Source organism: Poecilia mexicana, unplaced genomic scaffold, assembly GCF_051168715.1.
Source record: "Poecilia mexicana isolate PSO_F unplaced genomic scaffold, ASM5116871v1 scaffold_17, whole genome shotgun sequence".
Classification (NCBI taxonomy): Eukaryota; Metazoa; Chordata; class Actinopteri; order Cyprinodontiformes; family Poeciliidae; genus Poecilia; species Poecilia mexicana.
This window is the reverse complement of record NW_028263386.1, coordinates 17,086,438-17,108,689: the sequence shown is the minus strand read 5'-3', so window position 1 is coordinate 17,108,689 and position 22,252 is coordinate 17,086,438. Positions and strand designations below refer to the sequence as shown.

Sequence of the window (22,252 nt, the reverse complement as noted above, 5' to 3'; positions counted from 1 at the left end):
TCCAGTGTGTCAGCAGTTGCGACATTTTGCACGGATGTGTTCCACGGCCGTGTGGGCCAACCGCGGCTTTGCTGCAGCGCCCTTTGTTAAATCAGCGCTACCGCTGCGAGAGACCACGCGGAGCTTTTCTGACGTGGGCTGAGGTGGAACTCGTGGAGGAGAGCGGATCCTCTTCTCCACGCTTAAACTCAGCGGTGTCCGCACCTTGTAGTTCTGCAATCACCTCCATTGTGGACGCTTTAGTTTGCGCTCATCAGGTGGTTCCCTTCGGACAACGAATACAGATGATTGTCGTTGTTGGACTTTTCAGTGTTGTTATGAACATGCTCATGTTGTAGGTGTTTGATAGAAGCGAACAGTGGTTTATTAAGTAGTCTATCTATCTATCTATCTATCTATCTATCTATCTATCTATCTATCTATCTATCTATCTATCTATCTATCTATCTATCTATCTATCTATCTATCTATCTATCTATCTATCTATCTATCTATCTATCTATCTATCTATCTATCTATCTATCTATCTATCTATCTTTTGATGGACTGATGCATCATGATGTGTTTTGTTCAGAACTTTTTCAGTTCTTCCGTTCTAAAAAAAAATCTGTCATATTTCTTGACTTAAATTACGCAGATATCGCAGCATACCGTATATTACAATGTGTAATGTCTTGTTTTGTGTATTCATGTATTTCTCACAAAAATGTGTAAATAAACAAGTAAATACATAAATTAATAAATTAATTAATTTACAAAGTTTTTAACATTTTGGCGTAAACATTCTACAAGTTAGACTAATGGTTGTTTTATGTCTAGTATTTTGAAAGATTGTCATTTTAATGTCTTTTTCATGTATTTGGAAAATGAAACGCATAACATTTAGACGTAAGTGCAGTTCTATTAATAATCAGGATATATGAGATGTTTTTGAAAACGGTGTCGTTGTTTAAAACTCAAAAATTTCGTGTTGCACGTTTTGTGTCAGCATGCTGGTAAAACAGTTGCGGAAATCTATATACATTTTAAAATGAGTAAAGTAGATGTACTTTTTCTCCCCCTCTAAGGCACTTGTGGGATTATAGTTTTCTTGTTCCTTAACAAGCATACGACTAATGTTTACTGCAGGATTGCTAACCGGTTAACATGTGTAGAAAGACACTAATGCGCATATGTTAGCATAGCAGAGTTCAGAACTAATGATGTTTCTGCTTTGGAATGGAGTGTCCCATTTGTCAGCTGAATGTTTCACTCACCACCTGAGTTAAGTGTCAAGGCATGGGGCATACTCCACCTTAATATACACATGCTTGCTTTATTGAAAACATTTACTGTATGTGAAAACTTTAAAGCAAAGACTCCCGTGACAAGTTGACCTCATGAGGTCAATTCAACCACAACTTCAGCCTCTTCTGTCCAATCACAGAGCTCCTCCTACTTCCTAATGTCCGGGTCCCGAACCAATCATTGCGCCCAGCTGGGAGTCAGAGGGTATAGTGTCCACAGATAAAAATCTTTGACCATCATCCATCCTCTCAGAGCATCTTTCTTATCCTCCGAGGAACCCGTCCGAAAACCCGGAGTGTCGATTCCAAACTCTCCCCGTTGGGATAACATTAGGCAACATCTTTGAGTCCCCGGGTTCACTTTTCTTCCCCAACTGTGGCAACCTGTTACTCAGGAATCCAGACGACGGAAAAGGGTAAATGAAACAAAACTGACAAAAGGTAATTACTGGATTTAAGAAAGAAAAAGAAAAAGAAAGAAAGGCGCATCGCAGACAGCTTATCCAGGTGACAGAGATCGGAGGGAATATGACGGCGCTGGCAGGAGGTTTACCGAGAATGATGAGACCGACTCCTCACCAGAACTACCCGCGTGGAGGATACTCGTTGGAAGGTAAGAATCCACCACCAGTTGCGGGTGGACATGACAAAAAAAAAGAAAAAGAAAAAATCAGAAACGTAGGCAAACTTTGTTAAACTCGATTTTGCTGAAATATTTACTCTTGAAAAATTACTATGTTGGATAAAAAAAAGAAAAATTTTGTAAACCAAAAAATAAAAAAATGAACAGCGGCACATTTTCGAGAAAAAGTAAAGATTTCAAAACTTAACCGACATTTATTACGCAATTTACAACTAATTTAATTTCGAGTATGTCTGTTTTCAAAATTATGTGAAGCAAGTAGACTTTCCTTAGTAAGACAGAAATTAAGTTTTGTTTTTTCTAAGTAGATGTCAAGTTTTTTTTTTTTACATTTTAAGTATGCAGTCTTGCAAGTTTTAAAATATTAACATAGATAATTCTGAAATGACCTCCTGCAATGTTGGATTATAAATTATGCGTTATTTGGAAACAGACAGTACCCGGCTGAATAAAAGCGCTCCCTGTCCAGTTTCCACTCCGTTAGGACAGGGTCGCGTCAACCAGCTCGGAGGAGTCTTCATAAACGGCAGACCTCTCCCCAACCACATCCGCCACAAAATCGTAGAGATGGCCCACCACGGAGTCCGGCCGTGCGTCATCTCCCGGCAGCTGAGGGTGTCCCACGGTTGTGTCTCCAAAATTCTCTGCCGGTACCAGGAGACGGGCTCGATCAGGCCGGGAGCAATCGGAGGCAGCAAACCAAAGGTATGGCGCACATGATCGTACAGCTGTGTTTTATACCCAGTAGAAAGAACGTGTTCATTATAAGGATTTAGTTTCCATACTCCTCAACTTTCTGAGATGTTCAGAAACTACCAGCATGAGTTAAGCGCAGTCGCTGCAGCTTTTCCATGAAGGTCAAAAAAGAAGTTTAGCAATTCGTTTTTATTCATGTCCTCTTTTTAATATTTTTTCCCCCTCCAAACATGCGTTGTAAAAAAACTGATTGATCTTTGGTGTTGTCAAAATACGTAACAACGAAGTCTGTTTAAAACTTTTGATTTGTTCTCTCTCAAAGTAAAAGTAAAATATAGATCTACCGAGAGGTCAAGCTAAAAAAAAGTTTATATTTATATCTGCTTTATGTTATTTGCTTAGAACACGACAAGGTAAACGTGATCATCTGCTGTCCTTTTTATATTTTTAACAACCACAAACATATTCATGGGGCGTCAAGTTCTGTGGATATTTATACACTGTTGCTGTAAATTTCTTGCATTTTGTGACTTTTGTGTTTTCTGCCAAGCCGTAGCACTTTATTTATTTAACTAACATGACGTGTCCTGATTGTCTCTACGAAGCAAAGTGCCTCCCCAGAAGTGGACAAGAAGATCGAGGAGTACAAGAGAGAGAATCCCGGCATGTTCAGCTGGGAAATCAGGGACAAACTACTGAAAGACGGAATCTGCGACAGGAACAATGTTCCCTCAGGTATAGACCTAATAATTTATTAACCACAAAATACATTTAAGAAAAAAAAAAAAAAAAAAGCTGACATTTTGTTTGAATTTATTGAGCAGTATTGGTTTGGTCTCTGTTTCTCAGTGAGCGCCATCAGCCGCGTCATGCGTTCTAAGTTTGGCGGAGTTGGTGAGGACGAGGAGGAGGACGATGAGATGGTGAAGAGGACGCTGGAGGAGAGCGAGCCCCGGACTAAACACAGCATCGATGGCATCCTGGGAGACAGATGTGAGTCCGACTTTTTACACTGTAATCATCCAAACCACTGAAAGCAAAACAGAAGACTGTGGGAATCAGGTTTCAATAATAATAATAATAATAATAATAATAATAATAATAATAATAATAATAATAATAATAATAATAATAATTTTCTTCCTGTTTATAGCTTTTTAGACTATTTAAAAGTGTAACGTTTAAAGTTTGAAGCAGTTTACGCATACACTGGCCTCAAAAAGAAGAAGAAAAAAACTTTTCAGACGAGCTTTAAAAAAAAAAAAAAAAAAAAAATCAAACATTTGTTTAGTTTCCAAGCCTGAGAAAGTTTTTTTTTTTTTTTTTTTTTCACTCAATCGGATACTTAAGGATGAACTTCACTGAACAAAGCGCGGAGAGTCCATTGAGTCTCACACCTCAGTTTGACGCGCACAAAAGCCAAACTCCAGCAAGCAGCGCAGTGCCGTACAAAAAAAAAAAAAAAAAAAAATGCCAGAGCTTTTTTTTTTTTTTAAATAATGAGGAGAGAAAAGAAAGAGGGTGAAAAAAGAGATACACTGACAAAAAGGGGGTGAGAGGAGACATTATGAACTCGCAATGAGCGATGAATTATTCAGGGAGCCAGTGCGCCATTGCACAAAGAAATGCCACTTTTGAGCCTCCTGTCACTGTTAACAGTTTGCTTTTTTTTTAAAAAACCAGGCCTTTAGACAAACACCTGTTGATTTATAACCTGTTGGAGACTCAGCAGGTTTGTTAAAAAGGAAACCCGGACATAAAACATCCAATATAGTTAATAATTAATTAACTTTCGCTTGAGACGATGTTACTTTGCACACATTTCCACTTTAAATACATTGCTGAAGATTTGTTTAAAGCAATCAAAGAAAATTTAGTTTGACCATAACTATGCAGGGGGAACACGCAGATTATAGACCACAACCATATTGACTGACTTAGTTGTTTTTACGTAGCTTTGTATTTTTTATTTTTATTTTTTCTTCAACAAACGAGCACAGGGAAACTGTTCTCCTCACTAGATTAAATCCAAACCCTTTTATTTCTCTGCACTTTCATCTCAGACTGAAGTCCGCCCCTTTTTCCTTTTGGCCCTGGGCGCCCACATTTAGTACGGGGGACACTTCCCACCCCTTCTATAGCCCGTAGCCGTGGCGGGACAAACCCCACTGACTTGGTTAAAAACTCGAGTTGATTATTCTGAATGAAAATAGAGTAATCAAAGTTAGAATGTCTAAATTTTAGTCTATGAGCATTGAGCTTTATATGTCAGTAAAAAAAAACTTAGTTGTGTACTTTTTTTGTGTATTTAATCTTTTTTTTTTTTTTAAAGAAAAATTAAAATTACTCAGCATCATCCTAAATGCAAGCACTTTCTCTAATCCAGATCAGCCCTATTTTATTGTTGTGTCTCTTTGTGGAAAGCAGTAGTTGTTTTTTCTCTTTTATAGCACTTCATTAGAATGTGAAAAGGGTGATTGGGGACCGAGAGAGGGTCTTCTGGCCAAATATTGATTAAGTAGGTGTTTGCAGAGGCCATTGTTGTGGTGGGGAGAGGCCTGTTGCTCTCTGCCCCTTTTCTCCTCTACTACTATTGTTGGCCTTCCATTAAGTGCTAAGATCAAAGCTGACTCATTTAGATTTATTTGTCTGGGAAAAGGAGAGCTGATGTTTGTGGGACAAAGTACACTGTGGCATCAGAAAGTTTAGCAGATTACAGGAGCATTGTTGTTGCAGTAACGCGAACAATTATTATTTTTTTTTAACGTTTGCACAATAAATTAACAAATATTCCTTCTCAGAATTTAAGGACTTATTTTCTGTTTATACGCTTCATGAGGAATTTATTCATTTTCGTTTTATTCTCTAATTATGAATCAGTGTCAGAATCGCTGTTCCTCCTGCTAGTGTTCTTGATTTAATTGATGGCATCCTCTATTTATTAGTGTTAGCACATTAGCCTTTAGCCTCATTTAACTAATTAAAGTAACCAAAGTCATGAAAGGCAGCCACTCTTGCAGGATCTTTTATGACAGGACGGACGGGAGGGAGGGAGGCTGAAAGACAGAAAGAAGAAGGGAGGAGGGGTGGGGGGGTGGGGGGTGGGGAAGCTCAGAAATACAAACAGTCAAAGGGATAACTTTTCTTTAAAAGGGAGTCCTGCAGAGCCAGAGTGAATGAGCCCAGTTCTTTCAAATGTGCCATGGTGAACGCAGTCAACATGTAATAATTGGTCTCATTGAGGTGCATTCCAACAATCTGCTGCCATTCTCCTGCCTCCATTGTGCCGGGGCAGGCAAGTAGCCAGAGGGACAGGAGGAATCAAGTCCTGACAAAACATGAAAGATTTAGCTGCTTTTGTCACAGGAGCTGAGTGGGACTTTGTTTGTGTAAATAAACTGGGTCTATATAGGCTCCCTGGGATCTTGGCATGGGTTTAGGATGAGGGATATTATTTGAAAGTGAGAAGGACCGGAGAGTTAATATCCGCGCCGCAGCGTATGTCTAGTTTTGGAGCTGTTGTGTGTGTACGTTTTCGGTTCAAAAACCAGGAGAGAAGAAATATGAAAACAAAAGATGTCCACTTCTATACCACCTTCAAAGGTTTGTGGCTTAAACACTGTAAAAAAACAAAACAAAAAAAAAACAAACCCAGATGAAACGCCTTCAAATAACACAAAGTTGTTTTTAAAGTATAGCGTGGTAATATCCTTTAGCTGTAATCATCGAGGTATATGTGGAATTTTCTTTTTTTTTTTTTTTTTTTTTTTTAGTTTATGTGAGTGAAGGCCCAAAACGCAGCCAGAGGAATGTCTGCTGCAGCCACATTTCCTTTTTCCTCTGAGGGCTGGATAGTGCAGAAATTTATATGAGGGCTTTATTGTCCTTTTTCCTGTATTAATAGTGTTTATATTGCTTGTTGATTGTGCTGGACTGCTGGGGAAAAACAAACTGTAGTTCAGAAATCCAGACAGATGCACAACAACAGAGAAAATTCAGCTCACTTGCATTATCGATTTGTAAGACCACTTGTTTCTGCAATTATAGCCGATTATGACATGTTTTACGATATTTTTCTACCATCTAGATATTTGTTTTGGCAAATCTTCTTTGCAAAATACCCCGAATATATGGTGAAAAAAAACATTCTTTAAAGTTCTGGCTGCAAGTTTGGTGTTGTTGTCATGCTTGAAAGCAAACATCTTTTCCGGTCTTGAGTCTTTATCGGCCTATTGAAGATTTTTCTGAAGGACTTTTGTGTGTTTAGCTGCATCAGTCTTCTTATCATCTCTGAACAGCTTCTCTGCCCCTGTTGATGAAGAGCAATCCACAGCATAATGCTGCCACTACCATGTGTGTCACCATGGGGGATGGTATATTTTTTTTGTCATGTCATGTCACACTGGATTTTTCAAAGTAAAGAAGCTGAATACAAACGCATTCTCCACTTTTTGTATTTTTCTTTGCTGAAAACTGAAAAACCATAACTTTTTTCCACTTCACAATTATATGCCACGTTATATTTAAGGTTATGTGAAAGAGAACAAATACTAAAAGCACGGACGGCGACGAGACGGCCTTCCTAAATATAAGCAGTCAGAACTTTCTTCTTCTGCGTTGGCATGATTCTCAAGACTCTCTTTCTTCAGAAAGAAAGAAAAAATCCACACTGGCTGATCTGCAACTGAATACAGACTCTATGCTTCATTAAAGCCTCTTTCTCTGTTAGCAACCTCATTGTGATCCCCCCCAATATTAATTCAAAGGACAATTAATGAATGCGGGCCAACTTTGAAGTAATGGGCTGGGGTCCTGCCCCAAGCCGGCCCCTTGGCGCTGATGTACTCCTCGCATTCTCCCCAACTAACCCCAGAGACACTGCGAAGTGACTGAAAGGAGAAGTAGCAAGCAATGGAAGGTCAAGAAGAGGAGCCCCAACAGAAAAAAGAGCTCTCTATTTCCTCCAAGTATTAGCCAAGCAAAACTCTGTGATGGGGAGGATAAAGGGGTGTGAGGAAGAAAAGGGTCGGGGGCATGGGGACTTTGCAAAGAGGGGCACAATGGGATGGTTAATTGAGTAAAGCCAGACAGTGTTGTCAATCACTTAACTTTGTTTAGGCTCAGGTTTTGTGGAGCTCTTTCGTCTTGGACATCGCACATTATGGACGTGCCAGCAGAACCCTGTTTCTGATTGATTGATGGCATTTTTCCCTACGTTCGGTGTGATGCAGCTCTGCGTTTGCACCACTCGAGAATAATTAAAAAAAAAAAAAGAACAAGAAAATAAACAGATGCTCTTGAGTTTATGGTGTTTAAAGTGAAAGTATGTTTTTTTTTCTTCTCTGAATGCTCTTGAAGTTAGTCTGAAGAGCCAGCGCAAGGCTGCTTTTGCTGCAGTGCTGTGTAGTTGTGTGAAAAGGTCAGGGGCCAACTTAAGGTCAGTTGACTGTTACAACTATCAGGCCCCAGGAACTGGAGGTTAGGATAACGTTTAGAAAAGATCTGAGCTCAAAATCTTGTGTAAGGATTTCAAAGCAATGGCTCTTGCGCTGCCCTTTTGAGTACCTTAAAACACCTGGATTTTTTATTTTTCTTTTAAACAAAAATGTATTTTCTTGAAACAAGCTGCTTTGGTTTGGTTGTTGTCTTTGCTAGTTAGTCTCCGTCGATCTGGAACGTGCAGTGGACGGGCCTTTTTAGCTCGCGGCCCAGTGTGGGCTTCGCAAGTCGCTTTGTCTCCACACGGAGGGTGGAAATGCCACCGTGAAACTGTCACCTAACTGCACCGCGGTGGGACGGAATAATAACCGTCACACACTGGGCGCAAATAATAGCCACTCAGTGCCATTCGTGGCTTCTTGTCACTGCCGTGGTGTTCGACAGAGATACATCCTTCAGCTTCATATTGCCAGCTCCTTCTTTGTCCGTTAAGTGCCAACCTCCTGTGCTCTTTCGCTTAATTTTGTTTTGTGTCCATCACATCATCATCTCACTCTCCTTTTATTTCTATAACCCCCCACCCCCCCACCCTGCCCCCCTTTCCCAGGCAGCTGCAGGTTCCTAGGGGCTCTTTAGCAAGTCAAGTGAGCAGCCCACTCGCTCCCATTTTTTCTCTTAAACTGTTAACCCCAGCTGAGTCCATAAGCTGTCAGTTTACCATTCTTTCCCCCTCCTCACCCCCCACACCTCACCCAGTGCATCTGCTCGCTTTGGCTCCGCGCGGCACGCAGCTATTTTATTCAGTGGCCCACTCGCACCACACTCCCTGCCCTGAAAGGGCCAGATCTACTTCCCTGGGCAAATAGCGAGTTCATTTGTCTCTTATGCCCTTTGTTTTGCGTCACGAACACATGTCACCAGCTCAATTACCTTCTCTATTAAAAGCCCCAGGAGGATGGGCCAGCCAGCCCCTACTAAGACAAGGCCATAAACTGCCCCATATGGTTTGGTTTCTCTCTCCATACGTGATTCTTCGTTTCTTATGCTTTGTCACACTTTCCATTTCTTTTATTTACATTTTTGAACCACGGATGGGAATTTCTTTGCACACATGAGCAAAGATGTTGCTGTGCGTAGCTTTGCATGCCTACTTATATTAATGTCTCCTAAGGCGTAGGAGAGGGTGGGAGACGGGTGGATGTCCGCCAAGATGAGCCTGAGCAGTAAACAAGGTCAGCCTTTATCCTGATGGCAGGAATCCTCTCTGGGTTTTTTTTTTTTTTTTTCAAGGCGGGAGGTTGGGGGGGGGATTTTTTTATTTGCATCTTAGAAGCACTCCTCCTACCGGTGAAGCTAATAAAACTGGAAGTTCACCAGATTCACATCATTTTTGTCTGTTTTTGGAACATTTTTTTTTTTTACAGTAAAGAAACCTTTACAATTTTATTCACAGTGAAAGGAGCGTTTTGTAGTCACTTGTTAAACTCAGTTCTACTTCCTAAATATGTTTCTTTTTTGCTGGTTAATTAACATAACTTAATGTTTATGTCTTATTAAATTTCTGAGCAGGTCTACACATGGAGGAATTGACCTTTTTTTTTTATAAGTTGTCATAGTCAAACTTTGTCTTTCTTGCTTTATTTATTTCAAGAGAAAGATACACATTCAACTAATCACAAATTTCAACCAGTCACTCAAACTATATTTGCAGTACTTTTCGTACAGACAGGTGTAACCCACCAGAAATGGTCAAACTAAATAAACAAACAAAATCTAAAAAAAAAACTGAACACATTTAAGAGCAATTACGAAAGATGGTATATTGAGGAAACATTATCATGCAGTGAAGAAACATAATGAAAAATTCTGAACTATCAAATGTAAGTGAATGAACAAAACAATCAGAAAAAGTATAAATAATTTTAAATGCAATATAATCAAAAGAAATTGGACAAAGTGTAAAATTAGAAAAAACCCATGTAAAATAATGAAATATCAATATATTCTAAATGACTAAATTTCAACTATAAACTCATCTAAGCAAGTTGATTTATAGTTTGCTGTTGAAATAACCAACACTCTCCACTGCTGTTGGATTTTCAGAAAAGTTTTCCTACATGTAAGTGTCACACACGGAAAAGAGCCCCTCACTGATACTAACAGAGGACCTTTTCCATAACACCCAAACAGGAGGGCATGAGTGATAAAAGCAACTATTTCCCCCTGACATGAAGAGGTCGCTGCCACAACTTGATGCTCTGCTTCCGCCTTTGAAAGTCTGTCCAAAAACCCTCAGCTTTGCACTGACCGAGCAAGCTGACAAAAGCTATGCGCCATCAATGAATTAATACCAAAAATATGGTCAAAAATGTATCGACTGGTCTCGGGTAATAAGGCGATATAAAATAAACAACTCTGTGTTATCTGGGTTGCGATGGAAGTGAATGTTACTTCTTTTACATGAATAAGTGGCAACATGTAAAGATAAAAATAGTGCAGCTTAAAATTGGGCCTTGTGTTAATCCAGAGTTTAAGTTGCAACATTCCGACAAATAACGTCCTAAACGAGGTTTGAGCTAAACCATGTGTGGAGATTAATTACCAACCAATTAAAGGGGAATAGTCCTATTCTTTGGGTTACTGTATTCCAAGTATTAGCTGCTGTGCCGGAGAAAGCCGACTGTCCAAAGGCACTTATGCTGTGTGGGATCTTACACATTTCCTCTGGTGCAGACAGGGACAGGCCCCTTGTTGCTTTATCTGTTGCACAGAATTTGATTGAGGAATTCGAGTAACAACGCTGATACTTTCCCGTTATATGGCCAGTATTATCTCCTGTCATTGTTGTGTGGAATGTGTGGGAACAAGTCTGCTCCAGCATCAGCTTGGCTTAAATCATTCCCAGGCAGACTTAGAACAGTGTTTGACAGTGTCTCAGATGCGGATGTATAGCAGTGGGTGAATCCAGGAAGAGACGAGTGATGTGAATGGCTGAGGTGAAAAAAGACAGGTCCTATTTTATTTTTTTTTCTTTTTTAACAATCACTGCCTCCCCCCACCCCTCATTCGCTGTGCACCCTCCTCCCTCAACCCCAGCATCTTCTTCAGGTGCTTTCAGCTTTCCTTCTCCTCTCCATGTCAACCCCTTTGACTTCCCATCCCCCAGCTTTGTGCCCCTCGGGCCGTGGAAGGAGGGAATATAGGGGTGCTCCCCTGCTGTGCCCCTCCACAGCCCCAATGGCCCTTCTCTGGACCCTTTTGTGCCCCCTTTTTTCTCCTCCTACTCCTCATTCCCCTACTCCAGCCCCCAACTTACTCTTCTCCCCACCTCCCCCCAGGTCCCCTGCTGTGCAGGTGACAGGCCCCTGAATAAGGGCCCGGGCGTCCCTGATGGCTCCTACAGATGGAGCGTGGTAATCGGTCCAATAGAGCCCTGCCACAGGCTTTTCCCCACTGGGATACAATGGCCTGGCCACATCACTCCCCAAAAATAAAGGAGAAAAGTGGGTGAAGAAGAAGACAGAAAAAGACAAAAGAGCAAGCAAAGGATGACAAAAGCATCGCTGTCATTTGCCATTACGGAATAGTCAAAGACAAATAAAAACAGGAAGGGAAAAAGAGGAAATGGTAAAAAGTAAAAAGGGCTGTGGGGGTAACCCTATGGTAAGCAGAGAGAGCAAATGGATAACTGTTGCCTTCAAAGTTTTCTAAGCTTTCCTTCACTAAACAGCAAGGAAGTATATTTTATAAATGATAAAATTGGCTAAATAAAGCAGCTTGCTTGAATTTGCATGTGTTAGCCTGGCACCTCAATCTGGTTTAGATCTAATAATGAGCTTGTCTCAGAGTCAGGATCGTTTCTTTCTTTTTTTTTTTTTTTTTTTGCCAGCAGGCCTTTGACTAACAGCATTCCCAGAGGCCAAATCTGTGTGTAATGCCTGGTCAGACACACACTGGCAACCGGTGCAAAGACTTCCTGCCTTCCTTGCAGAGGCTCCAGAGCCAAGGGGAGATCACTGTCCCCCTCTCCCTGCCCCCCTTCAATGTCTGACTTGGCACTTTTTTAATTAAAGCCTAAGAGGAATAAGAAAGAGTCTGAGACAGACCAGTATTTCTCTTGCACTCGCCTGTCTTTTTGCTTTTGAGCATTTTATTTCGTCACAGTTTATTGCGTCAAAAATGTGGCGGGATCCCTCATGATGATTTTCTCACTGGCATTGATTTAGGAGTGGATTTTAACTCAGGATGCACCGAGTGACAACTAGCAATCCAGAGTCAGCAGATTCATGTTTTTGATGGAGAAAATGAAGGATAAGATTGCTGGTGATCATGATCATTTTTAGGGCTTTGTAGTTTTTTTTTTTTTGTTTTTTTTTTTTTTAATAAATATGAAAATCCACACAAATTCAGAAACATCAATTTCTGATATCGTTTCCAAAGTTCAATAATGCTCCTCCTCTTCTGCACCTCCCATGTTAGCTCAGTCAGTTTCTCTTGACCTGAGCGAGCAGATTAGGAAGCACCTGCAACGGGCTGCCTTTCCTGTGCTGCTGAATATCAGCCTAACACACAGCATGGCTAAGACTAGAAGAGACACAGTGTCCCAGGCGATTGATGCCCCGGAGGGATCTTGTCCTCTTTAATCCATGTTCAAGCAGGCTTTTGCTTTTGATCCCCCGGGGAACCACTGAGGAGTTTAAGAAATCAGGAGGACACAACCTAGAGTGGCTCTGTGCGACGTGCTGTGGAGCAGCTGGTATGCTGTGTGAAACTATTAAATTTACATCAGTAGAAGTAGTCACGGTCCAACTCAAAACCGAAAATCTGTGAAACATCCGTTCTGAAGGATGAATTGTTTTATATAAAGTGAGCAATCTGCAATTGAAAGAAAGAAATTTTGTATATTCCTCATAGTTAAGATTTTTTAACCAGTTTACGAGATTTGAATTTATTTCATTTAATATATGAATACATCATTCATTTACATCACAATAGGAAATGCTCCCAAATATGTTATTTAAGCAAATCAAACACACAGAAAATGTTAAAATTTAAGCAACACTACTTCTGTAAATTAATTTAACAGGGGAAAAAATGAATATTTTGCAAGTGTGAAATAGTATTTTCAACTGTCAATAAGGAAAATAAATATGTTTTTAAACTCGGAGAAAAACTAACTAGATTTGTTGATGCTATGCTATATCAGTCTTAAATTTGTCATTGATTTTAAGATCTCTAAAACAAACTCTTGCTGTTGAATAAAAAGAAAGTTTAGAATTCATAAAGTTAGTCTTATAACTCTGTGTTGCTAAATCAGCAACATATGGTTATATATTGCAAACTGACAGATAATCGTCATTAGACAATTTATATTTTGCGTTGAGCAGTTCAGGATCACAAAAAACTTTAATGGCCAGGATGCCAGCAGCATGGTTATAGGTGTTTTATTAAACTGCAACGGCTTAGCCTGTGTGTGTGTGTGTGTGTGTGTGTGTGTGTATGTGTTGATATTATAAATTAATTGAAAACGTCTTTTTTTTTTTTTTTTTTTTCTTTCTATCCCAGCGAGCCACTCGGACGAGGCTTCAGACGTGGACTCCGAGCCGGGCCTGCCGTTGAAGAGGAAGCAGCGCCGCAGTCGGACGACCTTCACAGCAGAGCAGCTGGAGGAACTGGAGAGGGCCTTTGAACGTACGCACTACCCAGACATCTACACGCGAGAGGAGCTGGCTCAGAGGGCCAAACTGACAGAAGCTCGAGTTCAGGTTAGAAACACGAGCATGCATGCAAGTCTAAATCTTGACAGCGCGGCAATCTGTCACTCCCTCTGAGACATGCGGGTGTTAAGTTGTTTTGGGATGTTGCTACGCATTCTTTACAACCATTAGCCATGTGGTCCATCCCCAAAACAACCCCTGGACCACCCCAGCGCCTCCCCCTGCCGCTCCACACGGAGACACCCACAGCCGCCTTTATACACAAAGACATCTTTCTATTTTTGTCAACATTTTGCCGAAAGGGGGCTATGTAAAAAAAAAAAAAATCTGCAAATAGATTCTCGATTTAGATAGCCTCTCAATATAGCTTTTAATAGCCATGACAGCCCTCTGGCAATGTATGAACTCTGTGACGTTAAGTAGCTCACAAAGATGTGGTTTCACTGCGCTCTACAGATGTGAAGATCGCTATCAGCGTAGGTCCCTGCAAAGGGACAGAGAGTCCTTGCACAGATACATTTTCAGTGAATGAAGTAAAGTTACAGTTCTAACTGTTCCAACTGAAAAAAAAAAGTGATTTTTTTAAAATAAAAGACTAAAATACATATGTAATATTTTTTTACTAATAAAAATTGGTAAAGTGTGGCATGTATTCAACCTTTTGCGTGAATACTTTTGCTTGGTTCTACCGTATTTGAGCATCTAGAGACATAATTTTGCTGTTCTTCTTTGCAAAGTAACTAAAGCTCAGAAAGTATCTATGCAACAGCAGATTTTAAGTTTCTCATCTAATTTAGTACTGAACGTTGACTGGCCCAGTCTAACAATTGTTTCATGCTTTGATCTTAATCGTTCTGTTGTCGCTCTGGCTGTATATTCGGATTTGTTGTCTCCTGGATGATGAGCCTCCACTGCAGCCTCAAGCTTTTTGCAGCCTCTAACCGGTTTATATTATTTTTATGCATGTGATTTCATGCATAATCCAATAAACCTTCACCAGCTTCCCTGTTTCTACTTAAGGAAAGTCTCCCCACAGCCTGATGCTGCCACCAACATGTTTCATAGTGGGGATAGTGTGCGAAGTGATAGTTTTGGGCTAAAATTTTTAACTTTTGCATCATCTTTCTAGAGCACCTTCTTCCACATGGGTGTTGTGTCCCATATATGCATTATGGCAAAGCAGACCGATTCACAGAAGACTTTTTTTCTTGGCCCTCTTCCACAAAGGCCAGATTTGTAGACTGCATGACAAATATAGTTCCCCTGTCAACAGATCCTTTCATCTGACAAATGGAGCTCTCACAGAGTTACTGTGGGGGTCTTGGTTGCTTCTCTGATTAAGGATTTCCTTACCCGTCACTATAATTTTAGATGGTTGGTTAAACAATGCGTCATGTCAGGATCAGTGCTTAGAATATTATTTTATTACCTAACCCTGGTTTAAACTTCTCCACAATTTAATTCCTGACCCATCTGCTGCATCCCTGTTGTTTGTTCAATAATGTCCTCTAACAAACCACTAAGTTCTTTACAGATCAGCTCAATTTTTATTCAATTATAATAATTAGATGCCTTCTAAAGGCCGTTGGTTGCTCTCGGTTTGTTCTGATCAACAGGGGGCTGAACACAAACGTCTGTAAAACCACGTATCCTTTTTTCTTTTACTTTCCAACTCGGCGCTATTTGCTTTGTCTGTTGTATAAAATGCAAATCAATTACAACAAAGTAACTGACTGTTGCAAGACTGGAAGTTCATGGAGAATATTTTTTAAAGGCACTAAACTTAAAAGAAAAAAAATCTACTTACCATGTTGGTGACGATTTTCTAACCAAAAAATTTCTTTCATGTTCAATTGTATTTTCCTGTCAGGTGTGGTTCAGCAACAGAAGAGCTCGATGGAGGAAACAAGCAGGAGCCAATCAGCTAATGGCTTTTAATCACCTCATACCAGGTGGTTTCCCTCCGTCAGCCATGCCAGGCCTGCAGCCTTATCAGCTGTCAGACAGCCCTTACCCTCCAACCTCTATAGCCCAAGGTGGGCCTAGTCAAACACACACTCGTCTTAATGCTTAAACTGTGTTGCAAGTCTGCGAATAAATAAAACGCCAGCAGCACAATGACTTCCTGTTTCATTCTCATCAGCCTCTGAACAACCAAGTACAGTCCATCGACCTCAGCCTCTGCCGCCCACCTCAGTGCACCAGAGCGCGCTCAGCTCATCCGCAGCCTCCCAAGATGGCGGCTCAGGATACTGCCTTTCCTCTGGAAGACACAACTTCTCAGGGTACTCGGACAGCTTTGTGCCCCCGACGGGACACGGCAACGCTGTCAATCCCAGCATCAGCAACGCCATCTCTCCACAGGTCAGTGATGTCAAATGTAATTCAATTAAAAATAATAATTTGTCACATCATTTATTTGGCAAAACACAATATAATAGTTCTCTAGGATGTTTTGGTGTGAACGTAAAAAAAAAAAAAAAAAAAAAAAAAAAAAAATATATATATATATATATATATATATATATATATATATATGAAATTTGATTAAAAACCATAAGGAAAGTAAGTACCCGAATATACAGGACAATCTAAACACCAGTTGAGCGTTTTAATAATTTGCGGCGTGTCTGATGGTTTGTTTGCCTGATGGCAGCATTTAAATGCCTTGTACCTGTAGAGACTTTGAATCGTAGATCCTGACCAAAGGGTTGGGACACTACAATATCCTTCTTAGCTCCTCTCACGATCCTTTAAAGGGGCCTCTGGTCTGCCATGTTCCAGCTGGAGTCTCATGCTGAGCTGGAGTCTGTGAACATGCCGCAACTCTGTCAAGTCTTAAGCCCCTTCTGGATCATTCTTTAGTTACAAGAGCTATGGCGATCTTTATGGCTTGCAATAAAGGGAAAATCCAACATAGAGTGGGAGGTTGACGCTGACTGTGGAATCAAGAGGTGGTTAGCACCTGTGACCATTATCAACAGTAAGGGATAATACAAGATTACGCAACAACCATGCAAAGCAAACGTTTTAGAAGATACGGTGATCCCTCGCTATAACGCGGTTCACCTTTCGCGGTCATGCTGCTTCGTGATTTTTTTGTGTGTGCAGTTTTTTTTGTGTTCTTTTTTTTACAGTGCATTTTGTTCTGCATCCTGATTGGCTAAACAGTCTCTGCGGTTCTCCTCTACTTGTGTGCCAATAAAGTTCCGGTATTTAAATATAAGTAATACAGCTTGGCCATTCAGGAGATGAAAAGTGAAACTTTGAATGCCTGCTGGAAAAAAAACTGGCTGGAATCAGCGCAAAACCCGACCGGAAGCTCGCTTGACGAGATCCATCGCTCTGCCGTAGATACAGCTGTGAGTCTCGCAGGGCAGGTTGGAGGAGACGCTGTAATGACATGACTCCGGATCAAATGAAGGCCCTGATTGATGATCATGCACATCCGCTGACCTGAACACAGTTTTTGTTCTTTGGTTTCAATGTAGAGTATTTAATTATGCTGTGTAATAATTGTAAAAACTAAAGGAAATGCAAAAAACGCGAAAAACGAGGGATCACAACAATGTTTCCTGTATTTAAAGCCTTAAATTAATTTTTACCATTCGCAAGAGGACTTTGACACAGAGCTCATATGCATGTCACTCAGGCCCGTTTGGTTCCGAAATCCTAGCTGCATGTTTTGAAAACGCACAATCTCAGCAGACCTAGTTGTATGACGTGAAAGGATAACGGGATGTGGGGATTTGTGGCTTTCTGTTTATAGCAGAGCTCTTACCTGGAAGATGTAATAGTCGATGAATCCTCCTCTAATACAAGTGTGCTCGCAAACTTATATTTCTGTGGAGCAAGCTCTCCACAATCTGGCAGTTCTCACACGTCGCCGCATATTTAGCACGTCAGTAAACGGAAGGCTTCATGAGGTGTACCATATGGTAAAAATAATAAAGCGCACAAACACATACTTCTCTGCGTGACCTATGCAGGAGGTGTCACTGTCACGACAATGATGGATCCTTGTCAGGGTGAGGAACTCTGTGGCTGTTCAAAATTTTTTTATTTTTTTGTTTATCTCGACAAATAGTTTGATGAATTTAAAATGTGGCAAACGTCCATCACCAGAGAGGCGGGAAGGCAGCAGACACGGGGAAGGATGCATGGATGTCAGACGATGACACAAATCAAAACTGAAAAGACAATTATGGTTGATTACACAGTCATCAGTGTCTATCAGTGGCACCCTGTGAGTCCAAGAGATGGACTAACAGGCGGAAAACGAGCTTTTAGCTGGCACAAAGGGTGGCCAGCCCTTGTGCTTTGCATGTTGGGTACTAATTCCCATGAGAGAGGATCTCCATTTCCTGTTATGCACTGATAAAAAAAATATGAAAAAAAAAAGGGAGGCAGGTTTGTTGCTTTTTGTTATTGATGCCTCTGAAGGCCTCTTTTGAAGCTGAAAGTATAATTAACTGCTTTCGTGTGCAAGTTCCAGTTATATTTCTTTTTCCCTTTACTGTCTAACCGCATAAACTGGTAAAATATTACCTGTTTTTAATGAAAACTGAGGGTTAAAATGACACAAAGCAAAACGCAGGTGCAAATTCGTGTAACCTGGCAGTCTTAATGAACTCTTAAACTGCGCCTCAGATAATGATTTTGTCGAAGCAGAGCTGGTCTGCAAGGTGGATGCTTTCTCCTGTCAGTGGTTGTGCTGGTAGGTGTTCGAATACTTGCAGGGTCAAAGAGTGAGATCAGCTCCAACAAAAAGGCCAAAGGTGCTCAGTCTCTGCGCATGGTTTCAGCATTAACCTTTCCAGGCAGCTTGCATAGAATGGAAATCTCATCTGTCAAATTGCACCACTCTCCTTTAAGGTTTCTCTCAGTCTGGGAATGCAATCACGTAGCGTTCCAGTGTCCTAATTGATTGGAATGAAGTAATCTAGCAACTCGTAACAAAGTGTGTAATTTATGCAAATGAATCACTTTGTTGGCTAATTTGTTTTAATTCGTGTATTCATTGCAGCTGTTTGAATGTATATTGCAAATCAGTTTTCTCTATTTGGTATGTTGATTTAATTAATTTTCAGATTTTAACTTAATAAGAGAGAGGAAATGAGAAATACGTTCGTTGACATTGATAGCAAAGGACCTCTTTGCACTTGGAAAAAAGTTTACAACTTCGTTTTTTTCTGAGATCGCCTCAGCTTTACGGATTTATACGCCCAATCCTTGCAGAAATTACATCTCTTGTGTTATCTGGACTCCAGATTTGTCTCTAAAAGCCGCCTATTATTCTGTATACATGAGAGGATTCCGCTAACTCCAGATATGGTCACAGCACCGCGCAGTCCTGCTTTAGAGACGGTTTGCTTTAGATCGGAGATATTCTCATCTGAGCAGTTAGCTCTGCACACTGAGCAAACAGACAGAGTGAAGGCTTTCTCCATCTCTGGCGTCGCAGCTCTGATCTGGTGCATACCTTAGCAATCCTTTCTCACCAAGGAAGCAAACAGTCAGGATTTGCACCCCCTGGGACCTAATCCCCGGAACAACCTGGAAACAGACAGACCATCGGGGAAATGCTGCTGTTTCAGTTGCTCAAACTCTGGACACATGCATGCACACAACAGGATACAATTAGTACCTTAAACCATCTTAGACATCAAACAAAAGTATTAAAGTTTGGAAAATGAGTTTGAAACCTTGTTATTGATTGATTATTAATCTGCAGGCCCAAAAAAAATGTATAATATTTCTGTCATATTAGATAAATTGTGTTCTATGTTTTATTTTTACTTGTGAAGTACATATATTAAAGCCGAACAAGTTAACCTTTGTCTGTGGACATGTACATTTTCTGATCAACTGGAAGTGAGTTGGGGAAGCTCGTGTTTTCTCTTCATTCGTTATCATCTGTCCAGCAAAGGCCACTTGGATTTTAGTTTTGGCTTTTGCTGTGTTTTCTCCAAGATGGACTTTTTCACAACTTTGCTTCTCACGCAAACCCTTATGCAGCTGTTCACGATGGATCACTGATACCCCAGCAGACCTGACATCAGAACAAAAAAAAAAGAAAAAAAACCCGACATCCCCCACAGGCATGTGCACATACACAGGCTCGCTGTTTAGGCATGACCCCACATATAGGTAGCTTCGACATAAAAACATACCTTACTTCTGCTTCTCATGTAACCTTTGGTCTCCTTTATGAGGACAAGGTCATTTTGAAGACAGAGGCAAAAAAAGTAATGCGATACAATCATTTTTTTTATGTTTGCGCACAAAGGAGATTTGCTTCCTGTAAGTTCAGGTTGAAAGATATCACCTCATGCAGTTTATTAAATTCTTATGGCGGCTTTGGGAGAAATTTAGAGTGGATATTTTTTATTTTCTTTAAATTTTATAATATACGGCGACATAAGTATTCGCTCCCATTTTATAAAGTCACAACAACAAATTTTAGTGCATTTTATTGAGGAAAATGACAAATGGTTTAAAGATATATCAGAAAAAAACAAAACAAAACAAAAAAACAATCGCAACATGTCAGGCATTTCTATTCAACCCCACAGAGTCAATATAATTTAATTATTTTCAAAGTAGCTGAAGCTCATTCAGAGTGAACAGCACTTCTCAAGTCTTGCCACAGATTCTCAGTTAGATTTAGGTTTGGACTAACTAGCCTATTTTAATATTTTAGATGCTTTAATCTAACTCTTTCCATTATAGCTCAGGTTGTAAATTTAATGCCATTGTGCTGCTGGAAGGTGAACCTTTACCCCAAGTCTCAGGTTCTCTGGAGCTGCTAAAGTCCAGCTTTATCAGATCAGTTGAAAGAAAGTATTCCCACCGCATGATGCTGCCACCACCATGTGTAACTGTTGATGTATTCAGGTTGGTGTGCAAACTTACAAACTTCAGCTTTTATTTTTTTTTAGCTAAAAGTTTAATTTTAGTGACATCTAACTTGAACAGATATTAATGATGTGTAGCAATGTTTAAGCTTGACTTTTTATGGCTTTATGGGTTTATTTAAATGACGTGGTCCTCTTTGCTACTTTTCATGAAAGGAAGAATTACAGAGTGCATAACAAATAGTTGCCCTGGGAGCTCTGCAGACTCCTAACTAGTACTCGAAAGCTGTCAGTTTAGGTGGATGGCTATGTTTGACTAGTTTTGCAGTTGTGTGACACTTTTTTTGTGTCACAAATTGGTGTTCAGTACTTGTGATGTTTTATAAACTAACTTCCGAACAATCTAACACCTGACCTCTCTGCTTGGTTTCTTGGTCTTCATGGCACACAACATTTCTGAGTGCTTCGTAGAAAACCTGGACTTGTACTGGAAACAAATGATTTGTGCTGATGTGTCACATAAAATACAATGAGGTTTGGGGTTGTAATGTGACATAATGTTGAAAAGTTCAATGGGTTTGAATAGTTTTTTTTGCAAGGCACTGTATGCAACTGTTCTTTTGTGTACTTCATGACGGAACATCAATGAGAAAAAAAAAGATGCAACTGGTGTTAGTTTTAGTCAAGTCAATCAAGTTTATACACATTTCAGCAACGAGGCAGTTCAAAGTGCTTTACATCATAAAAAGGAAAGAATACAGAGAACATGTCTGAACAGAGCTGCTAATGCTAACAGTGAAGAAAAAACACCAAGATAGGAAAGTTTTCAAGAGTGGAAACTGAACATAAATTGTCAGCATTGTTTGTACGTAATGGTGAACACTAGAAAACCTCAGCCATGTGGCTTTCAGTTAAATCGACATGCGTTCTAACGATTCTATCTCTCTGTGTCTCCTTGCAGGTGATGGGCTTGCTGAACCCGAGTGGAGTGCCGCATCAGTCCCAGAGTGACTTTGCCCTCTCCCCTCTCACAGGAGGCCTCGAGCCTAACGGGGCCATGGCTGCTAGCTGCCACGGCTCTCAGCGCTTGGAGGCCCTTCCGAGCCTGAGCAGCATGCCCACCCTGCCAAGTACCCAGTCTTACTGCCCACCTTCTTACACCTCCCCGGCCTACGCCGTCGACCACCACCCCAGCTACCAGTACGGACAGTACGGACAGAGCAAGGTAGTGGTGCACCTTTGTTTTTATTGAAGAAACAATTTCATTCACGCTGGTTGTTATTGCGAGGACACATCGTTCTGCAATGCCATCTGTTGGCTGTTGATTTAGCCAGGATTTTCGGACTCACAGTTAATTGCAAAGACCCCCTCTGATTAGGGAGCGTCTCAAATCTCCATGTGCTGCACTGGAATTACATTGGGGTTTGGGGGATCGCTAGTGGCCGGGTTACTTCAGTTTATATTATCATCATTACGGTGGCCCAGTCGCTGTCTCGGTACACTCGTTTTTACTAACTGTTCTTTCGTGACCCTGTGTGATGAGCTTGCCCATCAAATCCACAGAGCAGCTCACCTAGCCATGTAATGACCTCTGTGTAACAAGGATAGCTGCCC

At 40.6% G+C, this 22,252-nt stretch overlaps 1 protein-coding gene and 1 long non-coding RNA gene across 2 annotated transcripts; one reads left to right on the top strand and one right to left on the bottom strand.

Moving 5' to 3' along the window:
* The first annotated feature begins 1,188 nt into the window (after positions 1–1,188).
* On the top strand, positions 1,189–21,931 carry pax3a (paired box 3a). The gene is made up of 8 exons (XM_088014573.1): positions 1,189–1,899; positions 2,399–2,634; positions 3,231–3,360; positions 3,475–3,618; positions 13,630–13,829; positions 15,652–15,817; positions 15,925–16,145; positions 21,600–21,931. The coding sequence occupies exons 1-8, from the start codon at positions 1,815–1,817 to the stop codon at positions 21,888–21,890; spliced, it is 1,473 nt and encodes a 490-aa protein (XP_087870699.1). The 5' UTR covers positions 1,189–1,814; the 3' UTR covers positions 21,891–21,931.
* On the bottom strand, positions 3,367–15,676 carry LOC148154791 (uncharacterized). Its single transcript, XR_015765804.1, has 2 exons — positions 15,589–15,676; positions 3,367–3,655 (listed from the first exon to the last, which is right to left on the bottom strand). It is a non-coding gene; the product is annotated as an uncharacterized LOC148154791 (long non-coding RNA).
* Positions 21,932–22,252: the final 321 nt, after the last annotated feature.